The 21,425-nt window shown below is 47.8% G+C and overlaps 1 protein-coding gene across 2 annotated transcripts in view; it reads left to right on the top strand.

Moving 5' to 3' along the window:
• cfap99 (cilia and flagella associated protein 99) overlaps window positions 1-21,425 on the top strand; it is a 252,550-nt gene that overhangs the window by 207,496 nt on the left and 23,629 nt on the right. Inside the window, exons 11-13 of one of the 2 annotated variants that reach the window (XM_038805891.1) lie at window positions 2,765-2,969; window positions 4,612-4,753; window positions 12,768-12,919. In XM_038805891.1, coding sequence (XP_038661819.1) covers window positions 2,765-2,969; window positions 4,612-4,753; window positions 12,768-12,919 — 499 coding nt within the window. Of the gene's footprint in view, window positions 1-2,764; window positions 2,970-4,609; window positions 4,754-12,767; window positions 12,920-21,425 lie in introns of both variants that reach the window. The other variant, XM_038805892.1, reaches the window with a different exon arrangement.

Genomic DNA, 21,425 nt, shown 5'->3' with positions numbered 1-21,425 from the left:
CGTCCGCTCACCTCCTCACTGCTCGCGTCAGCCAGCACAACTGGCTGACGACTTTAAAAAGCAGGTGTGGACGGTGACGGCGTGACCTGGCGGAGAAAAGGGGGGTGCCGGAGAATCACCATTTTGGGTGCATCGGGCGATTCTCCGTGTTTTTGCGCGGGAAACACGATGGAACACATTTGGCTGTTTGGGAGAATAGCGGGAGCGCGTCGGACCGGCGTTGCGTGAAAAACTGGCGCGGCCCGCTATTCTCCCAACCGGCGTGACATCGGAGAATCGCGCCCAGGGAGAAATGTTGCTCACATGTGCCAATGTGAAAAATTAGTTCATTTTTCTATCCCTTTTTTGAGGCTGTAATGGTTGTTTAAGTTCTACAATTACGCTTGATTTTGTGCTACCTGGCCTAGTAAACTAAAAGCTCAGCTCTTTAAGAAAACCATTTAAGTGCCTATTGCACCATGTCATAGATTACATAGAATTTGATAGCATAGGCACAGGCCATTCGGCCCAACTAATCTTTGCTGGTGTTTATGTGCCACATGAGCCTCCTCCCATCATAATCTGTCTCACCCTTCCAATGGCTTTCCCTCCACGTATTTCTCCTTCTAGTGTTTGTCTGTCTCCCCCATAAATGTATCTATGCTATTCCCTCAACCACTCCTTGTGGCAATGACATCGACATTCTCACTATTCTCTGGATAAAGAAGTTTCTCCTGACTTCCTTATGACCTAATGACAGGCAGAACAAGCTCAAGGGCCAGAATAGCTTATTCTTGCCTATTGAGAAAGGTTTTGTATTCAGAGCCCCTATATTATCAGGATGGTCCCAACAGCTTAGGAAAGATCCCAAATTATATTTTATCTAAAATCGACCAAAGGAGGGTATAATCATTGAAGCATAGAAAGACTACAGTACAGAAGGAGGCCAGTTGGCCCGTCTTTTCCAGGCCAGCCTGAGGACACCGAGGTGCCCTTTATAATCCCACCTTCCGGCACCCGGTCCATAGCCATGTAGCTTAGAGCACTAAAGGTGCAGATCCAGGTACTTTTAAAAAGAGTTTGGGGTCTCTGCCTCCACCATTGAAGTGAAATGAAATGAAAATCGCTTATTGTCACGAGTAGACTTCAATGAAGTTACTGTGAAATGTGTCATGTGTCATGAATTCCAGACACCCATTACCCTCTGTGTAATGCCACAACTTATCCCCAATTCTGCCTTTGCCTAAAACACACATGCACACACTTATCCAGCAAGTGTCATTGTATTGTGGTCACTGCTGAGAACCCTGGCTGATTTATTCCCTGATCCAAACTGTTACAATCCTAGCTGATAATACTGGACAAGTCAGATCCTTGAATGAAACCTGGCTTGATGGGTCCTAACCTTGTTTTTAGAAACTGGAGGAAAGTTACTGAACACATCCACAGGAATCTGCTGAGGAACTTTTAATACAAAGAATAAAATATTTAATAAAACAAGAAAATGAACTATATTACACCAGACAAAAAGGCTGGAAAGATCTCAGTATACATACAAGAATTATTTAAATTCACACTATTCTTTTACCCCCAGTAATATATTTACAAACACATACACCAATGAAGAGTTACCACCAGCTTCATGCAAATACTTTTTGCTTGGGACTGGCACAGTTACAAATACTTCTGGTGAATTCCTGAGCATTCACTTGATGCTTCTCGCTTGATGCTTCTCGCCCAACTCATACCTCTCCCCAAGCACTACCACTCCCCAAGCACCATGAGGTTCTACCAGTACTCATGTATGTAATTGTTGCAAAATAAATGTTGTTTACTTTTTGCTTACTCCGGAATCCCTGTGCCTTATTAAAGTTTTGATTGCGTAAATAAAGAAAACTGTTTCCACTAACAGAAATACCACCAAATCAGAAGACACAGATTTAAGGCAATTGGCACACGATCCAGATGCGGAATATGTTTTTACACAGTAAGAAGTCTTGCAACACCAGGTTAAAGTCCAACAGGTTTGTTTCAAACATGAGCTTTCGGAGCACTGCTCCTTCCTCAGGTGAATAAGGAGGTATCTCTTCATTCACCTGAGGAAGGAGCAAAAATCTTGAAGGACAAACACTTACAGGATTATGTGGAAAGATCAAGGGAGTGAAATTAAGTGGAGAGCTCGCTCAAAGTGTTGGCAAAGGCCTGATAGGGCAGAAGGCCTCCTTCTGAAATTTATCATTCTATGGTACATTCTATGAGGATTATAAAACCACAGAGCCTCTTCAATTGGAAGCAATACCTCAGTGGTAATTTGCCAGAGGAACTTTGCACCCATGCTCCTTTCACAAGCTAGGTTTGGAAACTAATTGGGATACTAATTGTATGTAGGAACTTAATTGTAAATGGCTGTAGTTCTACAGTGAGACTTTCTGGAAGGAGGTGAGCTGACCCCAGCCTAGGTGTTTGAACCATGGGATAGAACTGGGATCTCGTTGGAGAAAGTCACAGGTGTATGTGTTTTTAAGAAAGGAGAACTGCCCACAGCAGAAACACTTGCAAAAAATTGTTCACAATCCCAACTGCACTCTGGATGTGACTGAACTGACACCTTCGATAATTCATACGGTGGTTATTTTGACTCTGAGTAATTGCAGTTGATATTGGCACAGGCGCAATAGGCCAGGTAACTGTGATTCTGTGATTAACCCAGTAATTGGGCCTCCTGCTCGTATTAAATACAATGACCATCAAAACCTTAACAAGAATTTCTACTGTGCCATTCCAGACTTGATCAGCTGATAGAAATAGGTTATGATCCCTCCAAATTTGAGGACATACTGAAGAAAAAGGATGAAGAGTTTTTGGAACAACAGCTGGCAGATGAACAACGCCGTTGTCTTGAAGGAAAGATCCTCCTGGAGGATGCAATTTTGGCGCGGGAAGCGAGGATCGAGGAGAAGAGGAGGAAGGCAGCTCAGCAGAAAGGGGAGTACTGAGTCACTTTGCCGCCTCATACTAAATGGTCAACATGTTGGAATGTAATTGGTATTTATGACAGAAAACAAAAAGAGTAAGAGAAGTTTGGACTCACCGTTGAATCAAACAATTTCAGATCATAACCTCTGCCCCTATTCTCTGTGATTTATGTGATTTGTTTGGCTTGGACAGCAGCTGTTCATATTTCTTCTCTTGCCCATTTACGCACCCTCTACAACCATCTTTTTTTTTCTTTACTTGTCCTGTTATCTCCCTTTGCCTTACACCACTATCCTGTTTGTTGTTTAATCTGTTCTGCCTTCTACCTCAGACCTTCCTTTTTGTACCTGCCTCACCTCTGCCTTTCCCAGCTTTGATTAAAACCCATTACATCTCGTCATACTCCCAGTTCTGACCGAGGATCATCAACCTCAAGCATAACTGTGTTTCTCCCTCAACCGAAAGTTGCCAGATCTGCCGTGTATTTCCAGTGTCTGCAGTATTTTGCTCCCATAACATTGAGCAAATCTTCTAATTTATGACTGGAATATTTGGATCTACTTCAGTGCCTGAATCTTCATTTGGAATACACCACTGAAATTCTTCTGGACCCGTCTGTAATCCAAGGGCAAAATTTTACAACCCCCCCCCACCAAAGGCGGATTCTGAGGTGGGGGAGGGTTGCGGCGTAAAATTGAATGGACAGGAGGTCCCGGGAACACAGTCTCCCAAACCCAGACCCAATTTCACACTTGGACAGGCAGGGCCTTGGGCAGGGACCCGCCCATTCACCTATTAAGGCTACTTAATATCACAAGGGCCTTATGCTGTACAGCCTCAATTTTTATGCTGGCAGGAGCAGGTGGGGAGAGGGTGGGAAAGTGACATTTGTACTTTTCCCCATCCCGGGTGGAAGGGCACCCTCTGCCCCTGTCGTGCCCCCCCCCCCCCCCCCCCCCCCCCCCCCCCCCCACCGATGCCACAATCACCCCCATCCTTCCGGGCCTCCCCAGGCGTACCCTACCCTCCTGTCCCTGAGACCCCTGGGACTTATCTTTCCAAAGGTCCCGGGACTTAGCCCCAGGCAGAGCGCTGCAGGACCACTTCTGGCCACTGTAGCATTGTGCCTGGCTGAGTTTGTTCTTAAATGTTTGTATTCAAGGCTTTTTAACAAAAATATAAATATGCAAAATATCATGAGAACAACCAAAGAGTATCAGAAGACCGAACATTACATCAACCCAACAAACAACCCCAATCCTCCAGCCTCTCTGACACCCACCCCCATCCAAGGCCCTTCTTCCCCATTTTAATCCCCTTATTCCCCTTTTGCTGACCCCTCAACCCCGCTTGAAGAAATCAATGAACAGTTGTGCCTGGCTGAGTTGAAGAGCTGCCGGCCACGGTGGGAATTCCTTCCAAAGGCAAACAGAAGTCACGCCCACTGACAATCAACACTCAAGTGAGCATCTTAGAAGGTCGCAACTGCAACTTAAGACGGCGATGCCAATCACTCACCATCCTTAAAGTTCCACCCCAAGGGTGAATGTTTAAAATCCAATAGTTTAAGAGTCAATCGAAACAATCCAGGAAGATGCAATCATCCTGTACTCAAAAACACAAGTCTTTTTATAACTTAAATATGTGTCATTTCAGACAGCAGAAATGATGCAGAAATATACAGAGGCGAGACGACAGGAAGAGAAGGAGGCAAAAGAATTGGTGGTACGGGTGGTAAAAGGACGCCACAACACAAAGCAACAAAGATTGAAAATACAGCAAGATAAACAGAAGATGGGTATGTGCAGTAAACATAATTAACGTTGTGGAATGCTATGGGTTTTCCCTTTTTAAAATCCAGACTCCCTTTTTAGGTCCTTAATGCAAGAAACTTGGAGACCTCAAAGAACAGTGATGATTCATATACGTGGATATCACAGAATTACTCTCAATGATTCGGGCCAGAAACAGACCATTCAGCCCAGCTGGCTCATGCTAGTGTTTATGCTGCCCAAGAGCCTTTTCCCATCCCTCTTCATCTCACCAGACTAACATGGCCTTCTGTTCCTTTCTTCCTCATGCGCTTGTCCAGTTTACCTTTGAATACATCTATACTATGAATCCCAAGTACTTTATGCCAGAGCAAATTCCCCATTCTAACCCTTCTCTGGATAAACAAGTTTCTCCTGAATTCCCAGTTGGATCTATTCATGACTATCTTATCTTTATAGTCATTGGTTTTGTACACTTTGGTGGACAAAACCAATGACCATAAATGTAATGAACTCCAATTGGCTTTATTGGTTGGCCAATTGGAGTATGAGCTCCCTCGATGATAGCTCATTGAGGGGGCCCATATAAGCACCTGTGTAGGCTTTGTGAGCTAGTCTTAAGTTGACTGGACTGCTAGCAGCACTGTTTGTAGCTGCTCCTGTAATATCGTTATTGTAAATAAATATTGGTGTGGTGACGGAACTCCTGCCCCCCGTGGATCACTACAGTGGCGACGAGGTAAACTATGAATTTTGCGGAGACCAGCTGCCGCACTCGGAGGGTAAGCCTTGCCATTTTTTAAAAATGCCGTTTTTTGGGAGGTTAGAGGCATTCAACCCGGCTATTGAGGACTGGTCCCAGTATGTGGAGAGAATGTGTTACTTCTTCCGGGAAAATGATACACTGACGGACGAAAGGAGATGGCTTATCCTGCTGTCAGCGTGCGGACCCTCCGCTTTCGCCATTATACGTAGTCTGACTTATCCCGATGCGCCGGACACGAAAACTTTCCAAGAAGTAACGGAATTGGTGAAAGAGCACTACGACCCAAAACCACCCCTCATTTTGCGTAGGTACAGATTCTACACAGCGAAGCGGGAAGACAGGGAGTCAGTCACAAATTTCTTGACCCGCCTGAGAAGGCTGGCGGAAAAATATGAGTTTGGCCCGACGCTAAATGAAATGCTTCGGAACCGGTTAGTGTGTGGTATAAACGACCTCACAATACAGAAACGCCTGTTGGCGGAAACGGAGCTAGACTGCAGGCAGGCGTTACAGCTTGCACTGTCCCTAGAAAACGCAGGAACTACAGGGCACGCCAATGGAGGTAGATACCTGTGAGAGGGACTACCACAACGGGTCCTGCTACCAGATAGCCGCTCTCAGGAAAAGCCTGAGGAATAGAGGGAAAAAGGAAAACCCCAGAACTTCCCCCAAGTCTGCCAGGACTAACTGAAGACAGAGGGACGTACCAGCTGAGGCTCCCCCAACAGAGAAGGACCGTTTCTGGCACCAGACAGAGTGGGGTAACAACGACAGAAACCCTAGAAGGAGGTGGCAAAAGAGGAATAGCAGGTGGGGACGCAGGGAAGTACACAACCTAGACGCCCCATCCTCCTCCGAAGGGGAACAATTATATAATATTACAACGAAGAAAGCAGAACACATTAGGATTACCCCACGGGTGAACGGGCGGCCGACAATAATGGAAATAGACACGGGTGCGGCCGTATCAGTAATGGGAGTGGCAGCATTTAGAAAAATCAAAGATGGACTCCAGCCGCTAACCCTAACAAAAACATCGACGAAACTTAAAACCTACACAGGGGAACCCCTGGAAGTTCTAGGCACGACTCATGTACCTGGAATATGAGAAACAATTGCTCAGATTACCGTTGACGATAGTAGAGAGCTCTGGACCGAGCTTAATTGGACGGAACTGGCTGAAAGACCTGAAATTAGATTGGATGAAAATTTTCCAGAGTGGAAGCGGGCAGTTGAGTGGAGTACTCCAAAAATACCCGGAGGTCTTCCAGGAAGGTTTGGGGGAAATCATAGGCACCAAAGCAACTTTGCACGTGGACCCAGAAGCCCTTCCGAAATTTTGTAAGGCCAGGCCGGTACCTTTTGCATTAAGGAAGAAAGTAGATGACGAAATAGAAAGGTTACGGCGCGACGGCATTATCAGACCAGTACAGTTCTCGGAATGGGCAGCGCCAGTGGTACCAATTTTGAAGTCAGACGGCTCCATACGTCTCTGTGGAGATTTCAAACAGACGGTAAACAAATACGCACTGCTGGACAAATACCCAATCCCAAAAATAGACGACCTATATGCCAAATTGGCAGGTAGGCTTTTGTTCACGAAACTAGACATGAGCCACGCCTACCTGCAGTTAAAACTGGACAAGGGCTCCCAGAAGTTCGCTATGATCAACACCCTGAAGGGCCTTTTTCGTTCTACTAGGCTACCTTTTGGAGCGTCATCAGCCTGCGCTATATTCCAGCGTACGATGGAAAATATTCTGCAGGGACTACCGCAGGTGGCGCTTTATTTGGATGATGTCTTAATCACGGGTAGGACAAACAGGGAACACCTAAGGAACCTGGAGGAAGTGCTCAGACGTTTCGCAAAGCCAGGCGTACGGCTAAAAAGGGAAAAATGTGTTTTTCTGGCCCCACAAGTGACGTACCTGGGATATAAAGTAGACGAGTCAGGCTTACATCCATTAGAAGACAGAGTAAGGGCAATAAAAGAAGCCCCAGCTCCCATCACGGTCCAGGAGTTACGATCATTTCTAGGGTTGGTAACCTATTATGGAAAATTTATTGAAAATAGGGCCTCCATCCTAGAACCCCTCCACCAGCTACTAAAAAAGGGGCAAGAATGGAAATGGTCCACCCGCCAAAACCGAGCATTTAGGGACATTAAGGAACAGCTGTCATCCGAAAATGTCCTAGAGCATTATGACCCAAGGAAGGAGTTGGCGGTCACTTGTGATGCATCCCCCTACGGGGTAGGAGCCGTCTTAGCCCATAGAGGAAGGAATGGGGAAGAACGGCCAATAGCCTATGCTTCGAGGACCTTGGCGATGGCTGAGAGGAAGTACGCCCAAATCGAGAAGGAAGGACTGGCGGTGATATTCGCAGTAAAAAAATGTCACCAGTATCTGTACGGGTGGAAATTCACCATAGTGACGGACCATAAGCCGTTATTAGGGTTATTAAAAGAAGACAAGTCAATACCCCCGATTGCATCAGCTAGAATCCAACGCTGGGCGTTGCTACTGGCGGCGTATAGATACGTTCTGGAGCACAGACCGGGAACGCGAGTAGCACATGCAGATGCTTTGAGCAGACTTCCCCTCCCGGACACTCCGCCGCAAATACCAAAAGTAGAGGAGACAGTAATGACTCTAAATTGTTTGGACACCCTACCAGTAGACGCACAACATATTCGGTTGTGGACGCAAAAAGACCCAGTTTTAGCCAAGATGAAGCATTTACTGCTAACAGGGGAACTGGAAAGACCAGTGGAGCCCCAGATGCACCCATACTGGAGCAGAAGGGACCAAATAACCGTAGAAGACGGTATCCTATTATGGGGAGCCCGGGTAATCGTCCCAGCTCAGGGCCGTCAGGCAATATTAACTGAGTTACATCACGGACACCCAGGGGTGTCTAAAATGAAGATGCTAGCTCGAAGCTACGTTTGGTGGCCAGGCTTGGACACAGACATACCAGCCTTGGTACGTCGGTGCCAGGAGTGCCAACGGGGCAAAGAGTGCCACCAGCGGTGCCATTGCACCAGTGGGAATGGCCAGGCAGACCGTGGACCCGCCTGCATATTGACCACGCCGGACCTTTCATGGGCTCAATGTTTTTGGTGACAGTGGACGCCCACTCCAAATGGTTGGATGTCCACCGGGTAAACACGTCAAGCACAGCATCGACAATTGAAAAGCTCAGGGCCTCGTTTGCAACACATGGACTTCCGGAGGTATTGGTGTCGGACAACGGAACGGCATTCACAAGTGGGGAATTTGGAAAATTCCTGAAGGAAAACGGAGTCCGTCACATCAAAACGGCCCCTTACCATCCAGCGACCTACGGCCTGGCAGAGAGAGCGGTCCCGACGCTTAAAGCGGGACTCAAGAAGCAGCCGGCAACGTCAATAGGCACAAAGCTCTCCCGCTAGCTGTTTGATTACAGGACCACACCGCATTCCACACGGGCATACCGCCAGCTGAACTCTTAATGGGAAGGCGGCTGCAAACGAGGCTGAGTCTGTTTTTCCCAAATTTAACGGGGAAAGTGGAGAAACAACAGGAGGCCCAACGCAGGGGGCATGATAATAGTCGGCAGCAGAGACATTTCCAGGTGGGGGCACCGGTTTGGGTCAAGAATTATGGGAATGGACCAACGTGGGTCAAAGGCACGGTTGAGTCCCAAACAGGGCCCATATCCTATGAGGTTTCAATAGGAGGTAAGGTGCTGAAGAAACACCTAGACCAAATAAGGGCAGCGGAACCACACCTGGAGGCAGGCGAAGCAGGGCCGCCTCAAGCTTGGATAGCCCAGACGGAAAGGATACCCACACCCCAGCCCCGAGCAATTTCTCCAGACCCCGTCATCCAGTCATCAGAGTCGGAGATGGACACACTCGACGAGGCCGCCGCGACACCTCTCCCCGAGGAGGAGGAAGAACACCTTCCAAGGAGGTCGTCAAGGAAAAGACGGGTACCTATAAGGTACACCCCGCCCACTTCGGAGAACGACCCGGCGGATGACAGAGGTGACAGACCCAGACATGAGGAGCAGGAAGAAGCTCAGAGGAATGCCAGCTGGCAGGAATTCCTTGGACTTTGGGGGGGAAGGGGTGTAATGAACTCCAATTGGCTTTATTGGTTGGCCAATTGGAGTATGAGCTCCCTCAATGATAGCTCATTGAGGGGGCCCATATAATCACCTGTGTAGGCTTTGTGAGCCAGTCTTGAGTTGACTGGACTGCTAGCAGCACTGTTTGTAGCTGCTCCTGTAATATCGTTATTGTAAATAAATATTGGCGTGGTGACGGAACTCCTGCCTCCCGTGGATCACTACAATAAAGATAAGATAGTCATGAATAGATCCAACTGGGAATTCAGGAGAAACTTGTTTATCCAGAGAACTTGCATTTATACAACTTTTATAATGTAACAGAAGCATTATCGAGCAACATGTGAAATTCAACCATATGAGGACATATTAATGCAGAAGACTAAATATTTGGTTAAAGATGTAGATTTTTTTTGAGGGAGTATCTTAAAGGAGGAATCCAGGAAGATCACCTGGCATGTCTTCAATTTTCTAATCAGCATTACCATGGCTGACGACACCCCATTTGCAGCACATGATCAGGAAACTATTCTCTGAATTAGGTGTCATCAAGAGAGCTGAAAGCACACATTTAACTCACTCCCTTGGCCTGTCTATGTTCTTATAGAGGGAATTGATGAGGCATCACCTGGAGTATTGTGTGCAGTTTTGGTGTCCTTATCTGAGGAAGGATGTTCTTGCTATGGAGGGAGTGCAGCGAAGGTTTACCAGGCTGATTCCTGGGATGGCGGGACTGTCATATGAGGAGAGACTAACTCGGTTTGGATTAAATTCATTGGAGTTTAGAAGAGTGAGAGGGGATTTCATAAAAACTATTCATCAAAATTCTAACAGGATTAGACAGGGTAGATTCAGAGAGAATAAGGACACTTGACATGACCTGACATGAGGGGCTGGTTTAGCACACTGGGCTAAATCGCTGGATTTTAAAGCAGGCCAGCAGCATGGTTCAATTCCCGCACCAGCCTCCCCGAACAGGCGCCGGAATGTGGCGACTAGGGGCTTTTCACAGTAACTTCATTGAAGCCTACTTGTGACAATAAGTGATTTTCACTTTCACTTGCACTTTTTCACCTAGCCTGCAGAAATCCATGCTATTATTTTGGCAGCCCGGACTTGATCAAGTGTTACGTCACTGGGAGTGATTCAGCGGCCTCGTCACGCCCGACTTGGTGTCGGGAGGAAGCCGTTGAATCTCGCAAGAGGCCTCTCGAAGGATTCGCGACAGTAAAATCGTCTTGCGAAATTCAACAGCGCGTCACTGGGCTAAATCCAGGTGCAGATATTAAAATGATCCATTAGGCTCATTTAAATATGCACTCACCCTATTCAGCTGGGGTCCAGGATTCACCAGCCTTGCCAGGGAGGCCTCAACCAGGCACTATTTGGTACTGGTTCACAAAGTTGTGATGGTATCTTGGGGGGTTTCACTGGGGAGTTGAGGCCCCCGGGTGAATCATAGAGTCACTGCAGTGCAGAAGGAGGCCATTTGGCCTATTGAGTCTACACCGATCCTTTGAAAGAGCACCCTACCTAGGCCTACTCCCCTGACCTAGTCCCATAACCACACTTAACCTTTGAACAATAAGGGGCAATTTAGCATGGCCAATCCACACAACCTGCACATGAGGGGCTGGTTTAGCACACTGGGCTAAATTGCTGGCTTTTAAAGCAGACCAAGCAGGCCAGCAGCACGGTTCAATTCCCGTACCAGCCTCCCCGGACAGGCGCCGGAATATGGCGACTAGGGGCTTTTCACAGTAACTTCATTGAAGCCTACTCGTGACAATAAGCGATTTTCATTTCATTTCATTTCTTTGGACTGTAGAAGGAAACCGGAGTACCTGGAGGAAACCCACGCAGACACAGGGAGAACGTGCAAACTCCAGACAGTCACCCAAGGTTGGAATCAAACCCGGGTCCATAGCGCTGTGAGGCAGCAATGCTAACCTCTGTGGCAGTGAGCCGTCTGGTGGTTGAGCACTGGGCATTGTGGCACCCTGATATTACCTCTGACACATGGGCACCTTAGCACTGACACCCTAGCACTACCCGTGTGGCACTGCCAGGCTGGCAAGGACACTATTGGGGGTATACTACAGACACCCAAATACTGAAAGGGAGATAGAAGAACAAATATGTAGACACATTTCTGCCTGTAAGAACAAGTGGGCAATAATAGTTGGAGACTTTAACTAAAAAGTCGCAGTAAAACTGCAGTAAAACTTCCCTCCTGATGGGAGTGCCCGCCTGGCACTGCCCCCTGCTGGCTGCCAGGGTACCACCTGGGCATGAAACCCTCTCCCCAGGGGCTGTACTCACCTGTGTGCTCCAGCAGGTTCTTATCGGCAGATGCACGTCGTAGTGGGTCCTGTCGTGACTGTAAATGAACAATTTAATGTGGGGGGACTATCAGACATAATGTACTAATATGCAGTTAAATACATGCAAGTAGCAATTCCGGCTTTTAAAGTCGGAATTCCCGTTACGTCATTGACAGGGAGCGGAGACAATCGAGCAGGGAAATGCCGCTAGTGTAATTTTGTTTTGGGACTTCCACTCGATTTCCGCTGTTCCCACCCCCCGAAAACAGGAACAGAAAATCCTCCCTCATTAACTTTGTTTCCCTCTCCACAGATGCCCGAGCCAATGAATATTTCCAGCATTTCCTGTTTTTATCGTAAATAATATTGTAGTTATGTAGCATTACAGCTCTTTCATCAAAAGCAACATATCCTGTAACCTATCACTTGAAAACCATTCGTGTTGTGTATTCATTGTGTTTTTAGTATTTCCTCTCAAGCAGTCTTGTAGCCGAACAGGGGCACTTTAAGAGAACGATCGCGTGATGCCATCGATGACGACTCCAGCCGTTTGTGCGGCAATGGGCAGTATATCATCGCAGTCTGTAGTGTTAACATCTTCTCAATAAAGCTCCATGTTTTAGTTGAGCCTCCAAGGCCTGCAGACTCAAACTTGAATCCACCACATATATACCATACCATCACACCACATATAAAAATGTACATATTTTGTAAAGTAGCTACATTTCATATGGTCTCTATTTAGTACCCGACCTGATGAGTGCTGACTGGTTTTGTCCTGAGATTACCAGACAATGGTACTGATTATTAGTGAGTGCTTGATGATTATTTTTTCAGCTAAGGAATTGAATAAGGAAACAGAAGAAATGCTTCAGCAAGCCTTGGAGAAGACGCATGAAGAATTTAGGAAAAAATCTGAGCTGATCCGTGAAGTTCGGGCATTACAAATGGCACCAATGTTTAAACACAAACTTCTGGATTTAACCAAAGTAAGTGCGAATTATCAAAAGCTGAAGATCAACTTTGTGATTGGTCACACAAACATTTAATGTGTAATGTAGAAATAGTTGTGTGTTTGTTTGCGTGTATGTGTGTGCCTAATCACATAGCCTCCCTTGGAATCGCAGATGTCAACAGCACAGAAGACCATTCATTCAGCCCGTCAGCTCATTACTACTTTAATCCCAAACTAATCCCGCTGCCTTTGCTTCTCCCCATATCTCTGTGCCTTTCTTCACTTCTCAAATGTTTATCTAATTTTCACATAAATAATAAATAGTATGAATGTCTCTACTTCAACTGCTCCCTGTGACAAAGCATTCCAAACTCCAACAACTCTGTGTGAAGAAATTGAATGTAATGACAACTTTTAAAATCCTGGCCCAGCGTCATAAAACCATAGAATTTACAGTGCCGAAAGAGGCCATTCAGCCCATTGAGTCTGCACCGGCCCCTGGAAAGAGCACCCCACCCAAGCCCACACCTCCACCCCATCCCCACAACCCAGAAAACCCACCCAACCTTTTTTGACACCAAAGGCAATTTAACATGGCCAATCCACCTAAACTGCACATCTTTGGACTGTGGGAGGAAACCGGAGCACCCGGAAGAAACCCACGCAGACACGGGACGAATGTGAAGACTCCGCACCGTCAAGCCGGGAATCGAACCTGGGACCCTGAGCTGTGAAGCAACAATGCTATCCATTGTGCTACTGTGCCACCCATGTGTCACTGACTTCTCAACCACAGGACATAATCTGTTGCTGTTCACTATCAAAATCTTTCATAATTTATAATGTCGGTAGCATGGTGGTTAGCATAAATGCTTCACAGCTCCAGGGTCCCAGGTTCGATTCCTGGCTGGGTCACTGTCTGTGTGGAGTCTGCACGTCCTCCCCCTGTGTGCGTGGGTTTCCTCCGGGTGCTCCGGTTTCCTCCCACAGTCCAAAGATGTGCGGGTTAGGTGGATTGGCCATGCTAAATTGCCCGTAGTTTCCTAATAAAAGTAAGGTTAAGGGGGTGGGGTTGTTGGGTTATGGGTATAGGGTGGATACGTGGGTTTGAGTAGGGTGATCATGGCTCGGCGCAACATTGAGGGCCGAAGGGCCTGTTCTGTGCTGTACTGTTCTATGTTCTATGTTCTATTAAATCTCCATGCAGCCTTCTCTACCCCAACGGAAAAAGTTGCAGTATTTCAATTCTCTTCTCATAATTCTCATAATCCCTGTCATCACCCTGCTGTGACAGTGCCCATATGCTCATAGATACATAGAAGATAGGAGCAGGAGGAGGCCTTTTGGCCCTTCGAGCCTGCTCCGCCATTCATCACAAGCATGGCTGATCATCCAACTCAATAGCGTAATCCTGCTTTCTCCCCATAGCCTTTGATTCCATTCTCCCCAAGTGCTATATCCAGCCGCCTCTTGAATATATTCAAAGTTTTAGCATCAACTACTTCCTGTGGTAATGAATTCCACAGGCTCACCACTCTGGGTGAAAAAATGTCTCCTTATCTCTGTCCGAAATGGTTTACCCTGAATCCTCAGACTGTGACCCCTGGTTCTGGACACACCCACCATTGGGAACACCTTCCCTGTATCTACCCTGTCTAGTCCTGTTAGAATTTTATAAGTCTCTATGAGATCTCCCCTCATTCTTCTGAACTCCAGCGAGAACAATCCTAACCTAGTCAATCTCTCCCTGGAATCAGTCTGGTGGTCAGTTATCATGTTTATAATGCTCTGTGATGCTGACTCCTCAGGTACAATTTCATATGTGATAGTGGTACCCAGTTTGCACACTTTCTGGATCAGAATTCTGGTGTGGACAACGACTGAATGTGGAACTAGCCTGGTCTGCATGGCATTCATTGTAATAGAATGGAAACACTATGAATGTAAAAAATATGATGTGCAGATGCTGGCTTTGGACAGGGGTGGGCAATGTAAGAAGTCTTACACCACCAGGTTAAAGTCCAACGGGTTTATTTGAAATCACGAGCTTTCGGAGCGTAGATCCTTCATCGGGTGAGTGAAGAGGTAGGTTACACAAACACAACATATATAGACAAAGCCAATGATGCAAGATGATACTTTGGTTACCAAGCCCAGGCCAGATGGTGGGGCGTTAAACTTGGGCTTGCGAAATCCTACCAACTGTCCTGGTTTGAGACAATTTACACCTCTTTAACCTTTGATTACCACTCTCTCCAGTCACACTGTCTGGACCTGTAAAGACCTAATTACCTGCAAAGACCCACATTCAAAGAATCATCTTGCATCATTGGCTTTGTCCATATATGCTGTGTTTGTGTAACCTACCTCTTCACTCACCTGATGAAGGAGCTCCACTCCAAAAGCGTGTGATTCCAAATAAACCTGTTGAGCCTTAACCTGGTGTTGTAAGACTTTACTGTAAAAATATGAAATTTAAACAGAAGATGCTAGAAATACACAGCATATCCATCAACTCTTGAAAGGAGATCCAACCACATCCATGCTGAGAATGTAACTTCCTTTCCGTTTCCAGGAGGTTACAGAGCTGTTGTACTCCCAGCATTTTATGTTTTTGTTGCACAGTTATATACAACTTTGGTAAAACACATTGTAAAGGTCCCTCGGCTCTGGTCAAACATATTCCTTAACACCAGCCATGGAGGCCTGCCTGTCTTCCTTAGTTCAATGGCAGTGGCACTCTTGACCATTTATCAAAAGATCAAGGATTCTAGATGGGTGTCGAGTGTGGTACAAGTCCAGGATTGTAAGAAAATGAATGTTTACTGTACAGTTTTCTGTGAAACACTCCCAAATAACAGAGAAATGTTAATTTATTTGAATGAAGAGGTGTTAGTGATTTATACCTTGACATGAATATGATACAGTGATACTTTATTCAGTCACAGTATCATTTGCAAATTGAGCACAATGAGAGAACAAATATATTTGGAGTCATACATTCTACATTAGCTCTTGTTTATTGATATACTCGACAATAACTCACCTCCCAACTCCCCAAAGCCTGCTCATCACCTACAAGGCAGGAGTAAGGAGTGTAATGGAATACTCTCCACTTGCCTGGATGTGTGCATCTCCAACAACACTCAAGAAGCTAAACACCATCCAGGATGAAGCAGCCCGCTTGATTGCTCCTCCATCCACAAACATTCAATCCCTCGACCTCCAACGTCCAGTGGCAGCCGTGTGCACCATCTATCAGATGCACTGCAGGAACTCACCAAGGCTCCTTAGGCAGCACCTTCCACACCCATGACCACAACCATCTCGAGGGACAAGTGAGCAGATACCTGGGAACCCCAACCACCACCTGAAGGTTCCCCTCCAAGTCAGTCACCATCTTGACTTAGAAATATATCGCTGTTTCTTCACTGTCACTGGATCAAAATCCAGGAACTTACTTCCTAACAGCACTGTGGGGTACCTACGCCTCCGGGACCGTAGCGGTTCGAGAAGCAGCTCCCGTAGCAGCCTCCCCAAACAGGCGCCGGAATGTGGCGACTAGGGGCTTTTCACAGTAACTTCATTGAAGCCTACTTGTGACAATAAGCGATTTTCATTTTATTTCACCACTTTTTTTTTTAAAAATATTTTTATTCAAGGTTTATTCACAAAAATACACAGAATATCAGAAGAACAACACATCAAGCCAATTAACAACCACAACCTTCCAGCCCCCTGACCCCAACCCCATACCACGTCCCGGCTACCCCAGTTTCTAAAAAAATATTTTTATTCTCCTTTTTCACATTTTCTCCCGAATTTACACCCACCAACAATAAACAAAATCAGCAACAGATATATCAATCCCCATAACAATAACAACGGTCCCATCCTCCCACCAACCCCCAAACATTAGCCCACATCGTAACATAAACAAATGACAAAAAGGAATGAGGGATTACCCATAGTCATCCTTAATATACACAGCCCCCTTTCCCCAACCCTCCCACCCAACCACCCCCAACTAATGTTCAATGTTATCCAGTTCTTGAAAGTGCTTAATGAATAATGCCCATGACTTGTAGAACCCCTCCATCCTTCCCCTCAGTTCAAATTTAACCTTCTCAAGGGTCAAGAATTCCAACAGGTCCCCCCACCACGCCAGGGCACAGGGTGGAGAGGCTGCTTTCCATCCCAACAGGATCCGCCTTCGGATGACCAACGAGGCGAAGGCTACGATATCTGCCTCCGCACCCATTTCCAACCCTGGCTGGTCCAACACCCCGAATATGGCCTCCCGGGGACCCGGGTCTAGTTTCACGTGCACCACCTTGGAAATTACCCTAAAAACCTCTTTGGACAGGACCAAAACGTATGAACGTGATTAGCGGGGGCCCCCCCGCAACGCTCACACACATCTTCTACTCCTTCAAAGAATCGGCTCAGCCTCGCCCTCATGAGCTGTGCTCTATATACCACCTTCAGCCCCGATCACAGGCCAGGCCACCGTGGCCTCCTCCCCCCCCCCCCCCCCCCCCCCCCGGGGTCGGATCACCCCCTTGACGCCCCTCCCCTCCCCCCCAGGATTGCCCCTGCACACTTACCTGCCATGTTCCGCCGTGCGTGAGGTGAGCAATTCACGCCGGCGGGACTGGCCAAAGCCGGACAGCCACTCGGCCCACTGGGGCCCGGAGAATCGCTATCAATGGCCCAACTGGCGTGGCGGGAATCCCGACGGCCCCCGAAAAATGGCGCAGGAGAATAGGGCAGCCAGCGTCGGGGCGGCAGAGCGGGATCCACAGCTCCCCCGGGGATTCTCCGACCCGGTACAGGGTTGGAGAATCCCGGCCCTCAATCCTCCTTGAAGAAATCAATGAATGGTTTCCACCTCTGGGTAAACCCTTCTTCCGATCATTGCAGTGCAAACATGATCTTCTTCAACCTCAGAAATTCTGCCAGTCTGCTCACCCACACCCCTGTCTTCAACAGCTCCAAGTTTCACCAACACAACAAACCCATCTCCGGTCTGTCAGCGAGGCAAAGGTCAAGACATCGATTTCTCTCCGACCTTGGACTCCCGGGTCTTCTGACACACTAAATGTCGCCACCTCCAGACTCGGGGCCAGCTTCCAGACAAGTACCTCGGACATAACATCCGCGAATCCCTGCTAGAACCCCCTCAGTCTTGAACATGCCCAGAACATATGGAGGTGATTCACCTGCCCCCCCCCCCTTTCACCACTCACACCTATCTTACACCCCCTCATAAACGTGCTCATCCTCACCACCACCATTTGGGCCCTATGCACCACCACAAACTGGATGAGGCTTAACCTCGCACACGATGAGGATACATTCATCCTTCACAAGGCCTCAGCCTATATCCTGGCACCACCTCCCCTCCCAGCTCCTCCTCCAATTTAACTTAACATCCTCCACCGGAGCACCCTCCCTCTCCATCAATTCCTGATAAATATCCAACACCTTTCCCTCCTATTTTGTCCTGCAACGCTGTAGGCGACAGCCCCAGGAAGGGGCACCTCTCTCCTCACAAAATCCCGAACCTGCAGGTACCTAAAACCATTCCCCCTGGCCAATCTGTACAATTCCTCCAGCCCCGCACATTTGTCCCCTATAAACACGTCACTGGAGTGTGTAGTTTCGACCAATAAACACGTCCCTGGAGTGTGTGGTTTCGACCAATAAACACGTCCCTGAAGTACTCATTCCCCACCTGCCGTCGTCCCCGGAACCTCGCATCCAGTCTCGGCGGCCTGGATCTATGGTTGTCGCAGATCGGCACGACAACGACCTACCCTCCAACCCCAAGTGCTGCCTACACTGCCCCCACACCCTTAAAGCCGACAGCACAACTGGGCTCGTGGCGTACCTGGCCAATGGAACGGCGAAGGCACCAACAACAAAGCCTTCAAACGCGTTCCTCTACACGATGCAGCGTGTACCCATCCCCAGACCAACCTATCCTCCACAAATCATTTCATCACCATCGCAATATTTGCCACCCAATAATAATTGATCAAATTTTGCAATGCCAACCTGCCCTCCCATCGCCCCTGTTCCAAAAAAGCCCACTTCATATGCGGGGCCTTCCCCACCTACGCAAACATCGAGATCAGCCCATTAACTTTCCTGAAAAAATGCTGAGGGACAAAGATAGGAAGGTTCTGTAACACAAACAGAAAACTAGGCAGCCCCGTCATTTTCACTGTCTGCTCCGGCCCAGCCGTCAACAGTGCAAAGCATCCCACCTCTTAAAATCTACCTTCATCCCCTCTACCAATCGGGACAAGTTCACTCTATGCAGCATGGCCCAGCTCCATGCTAGGTGAAAATCAAGGTACCTAAAGCTCGCCCCCACCACCCTGAACGTTAATTCCCCTAACCTCCTTTCCTGCCCTCAGGCATTGATTGTGAACATCTCACTCTTTCCCATGTTCCACTTCTATCCTGAACCTGGCCAAATTTCCCTCAGATCTCCATAATTCCCTCAATGCTGCCCAACGGGTCCAAAATGTATAAAAGCAAGTCATCTGCACACAGCGAAACCCTATGTTCAGCAACCCACACCCAACCTCTCTCCAGTCCTTCGATGCCATGAGCTTTGGGGAGGTGGTGGCGTAATGGGTTATTTGGACATTCTGAATTCTCCCTCTGTGTACCTGAACAGGCGCCGGAATGTGGCGACTGGGGGATTTTCACACTAACTTCACTGCAATGTTAATGTAACCCTACTTGTGACAATAAAGATTATTAAATTTAAATTAAATTAATGGTATTGTCACTGCACTAGTAAAGCGAAGACCCAGTGGAGTGCTCTGGGGACCCGGGTTCAAATCCCACCACTGTAGATGGTGAAATTTGAATTCAATAAAAATCTGAAATTAAAAGTCTAAAGATGACCATGAAATCATTGTCGATTGTCGTGAAAACCCTTCTGGTTCACTAATGATGCCCTTTAGGGAAGGAAATCTGCCAACCGTACCAGGTCTGGCCTACATGTGACTCCACACCCACAGCAATGTGGCTGACTCTTAACTGCCCCCTCAAGGGGATCAGGGGTTATGGGGAGAAGGCAGGAGAATGGAGATGAGAAGATAACAGCCATGATTGAATGGCAGAGCAGACTTGATGGGCCAAGTGGCCTAATTCTGCTCCTATGTCTTCTGGTCTTAAGGTCTGAGGGCCATTAGGGATGGGCAATAAATGTTGGCCCAGAGAGTGATGCCCACATCCCATGAATTAATTTTTTTAAAGTGCCATTGGCAATCGCTCTGTCGCCAAAGTGAAAAGCATCGGGAAGAGCGGGCATCCCTGCCTCTTCCCACGATGAAGCCCAAAGTTCCCTTAACTCACTCGGTTTGTCCACATACTCGCCACTGGCACCTTATACAGCAGCCAAACCCAATGCCTGTCCGAATCCAAACCCCCCAGCACCTCAAACAGAGAAGCCCACTCCACCCAGTCAAAAGCTTTCTCTACATCCATCGCCACCACTACGTCAACTTCCTGAACCCGCCCCTCCCAAGGGCATCATTATCATGTTAAGTAACCTCCGCACATTTGTCTTCCTTTCTCACAAAACCCATCTTATCCTCCCCAACCACCCCGGCACACAGTCCTCAATCCGCGATGTAAGCACCTTCGCCAACAACTTGGCATCAACATTCAATAACGATATTGGGCAGTACGACACACACTGCTCCGGATCCTTATCCTTTTTTAGAATCAGGGAGATGGAAGCCTGTGATAAAGTAGGGGGGCATTTTCCCCTTTCCCTCCTCTCATTATACATCCTCACCAGCAGTGGCCCCAGCTCTGCCCCAAACTGTAAAAAAAACCCTACAGGAAACCCATCTGGCCCCGGGGGACTTGGCCGCCTGCATCTCTCCCATGCCATCCATCAGCTCCCTCAGCCCAATCAGGGCCTCCAGGTCCTGAACCCGCACCTCCTCCACCTTGGAAAACACCAACCCATCCAAGAACCGCCTCATCTCCTCTTCCGCCATCAGGGGCTCCAACTCATAGAGCCTCCTATAAAAGGGCTCAAATGCCCAATTCACCACCACCAGGTCCAACACCACCTTACCTCTCGCCCCTCATTACCAATCTCTCTTGCCGCTGCCTGTTTCCTCAGCTGATGAGCCAGCATCCTTCTCACCTTCTCCCCGTCCTCATACACTGTCCCTCTAGCCCTCCGCAACTGCCCCAACACCTTCCCCGTCGACACTAATCCAAACTCCATCTGGAGCCTCAACCTCTCCTTCAGCAACCCCTCCTGCGGCGCCACCGAATACCTCCCACCAGCCACGTCCTGTCTATCACGACGACGTCAATCTGGGAATACACCTGGTGCACATGGGAGAAGTATGAAAACCCCCTCACCCTTAGCCTCCCAAACCTCCACAGGTTGTTCGCCCCTTCCCCCCCCCCCCCCCCCCCCCCCCCCCGCAAATCGCTCCATGAACCCCCTCAACTCCCTAGCCACTGCCGATACATTGATGACTTCAGACTCGATC

Source organism: Scyliorhinus canicula, chromosome 8 (assembly GCF_902713615.1).
Source record: "Scyliorhinus canicula chromosome 8, sScyCan1.1, whole genome shotgun sequence".
Taxonomy (NCBI): domain Eukaryota; kingdom Metazoa; phylum Chordata; class Chondrichthyes; order Carcharhiniformes; family Scyliorhinidae; genus Scyliorhinus; species Scyliorhinus canicula.
Note: the sequence above shows the minus strand (reverse complement) of the source record. Positions and strands in the feature narration are given on the sequence as shown.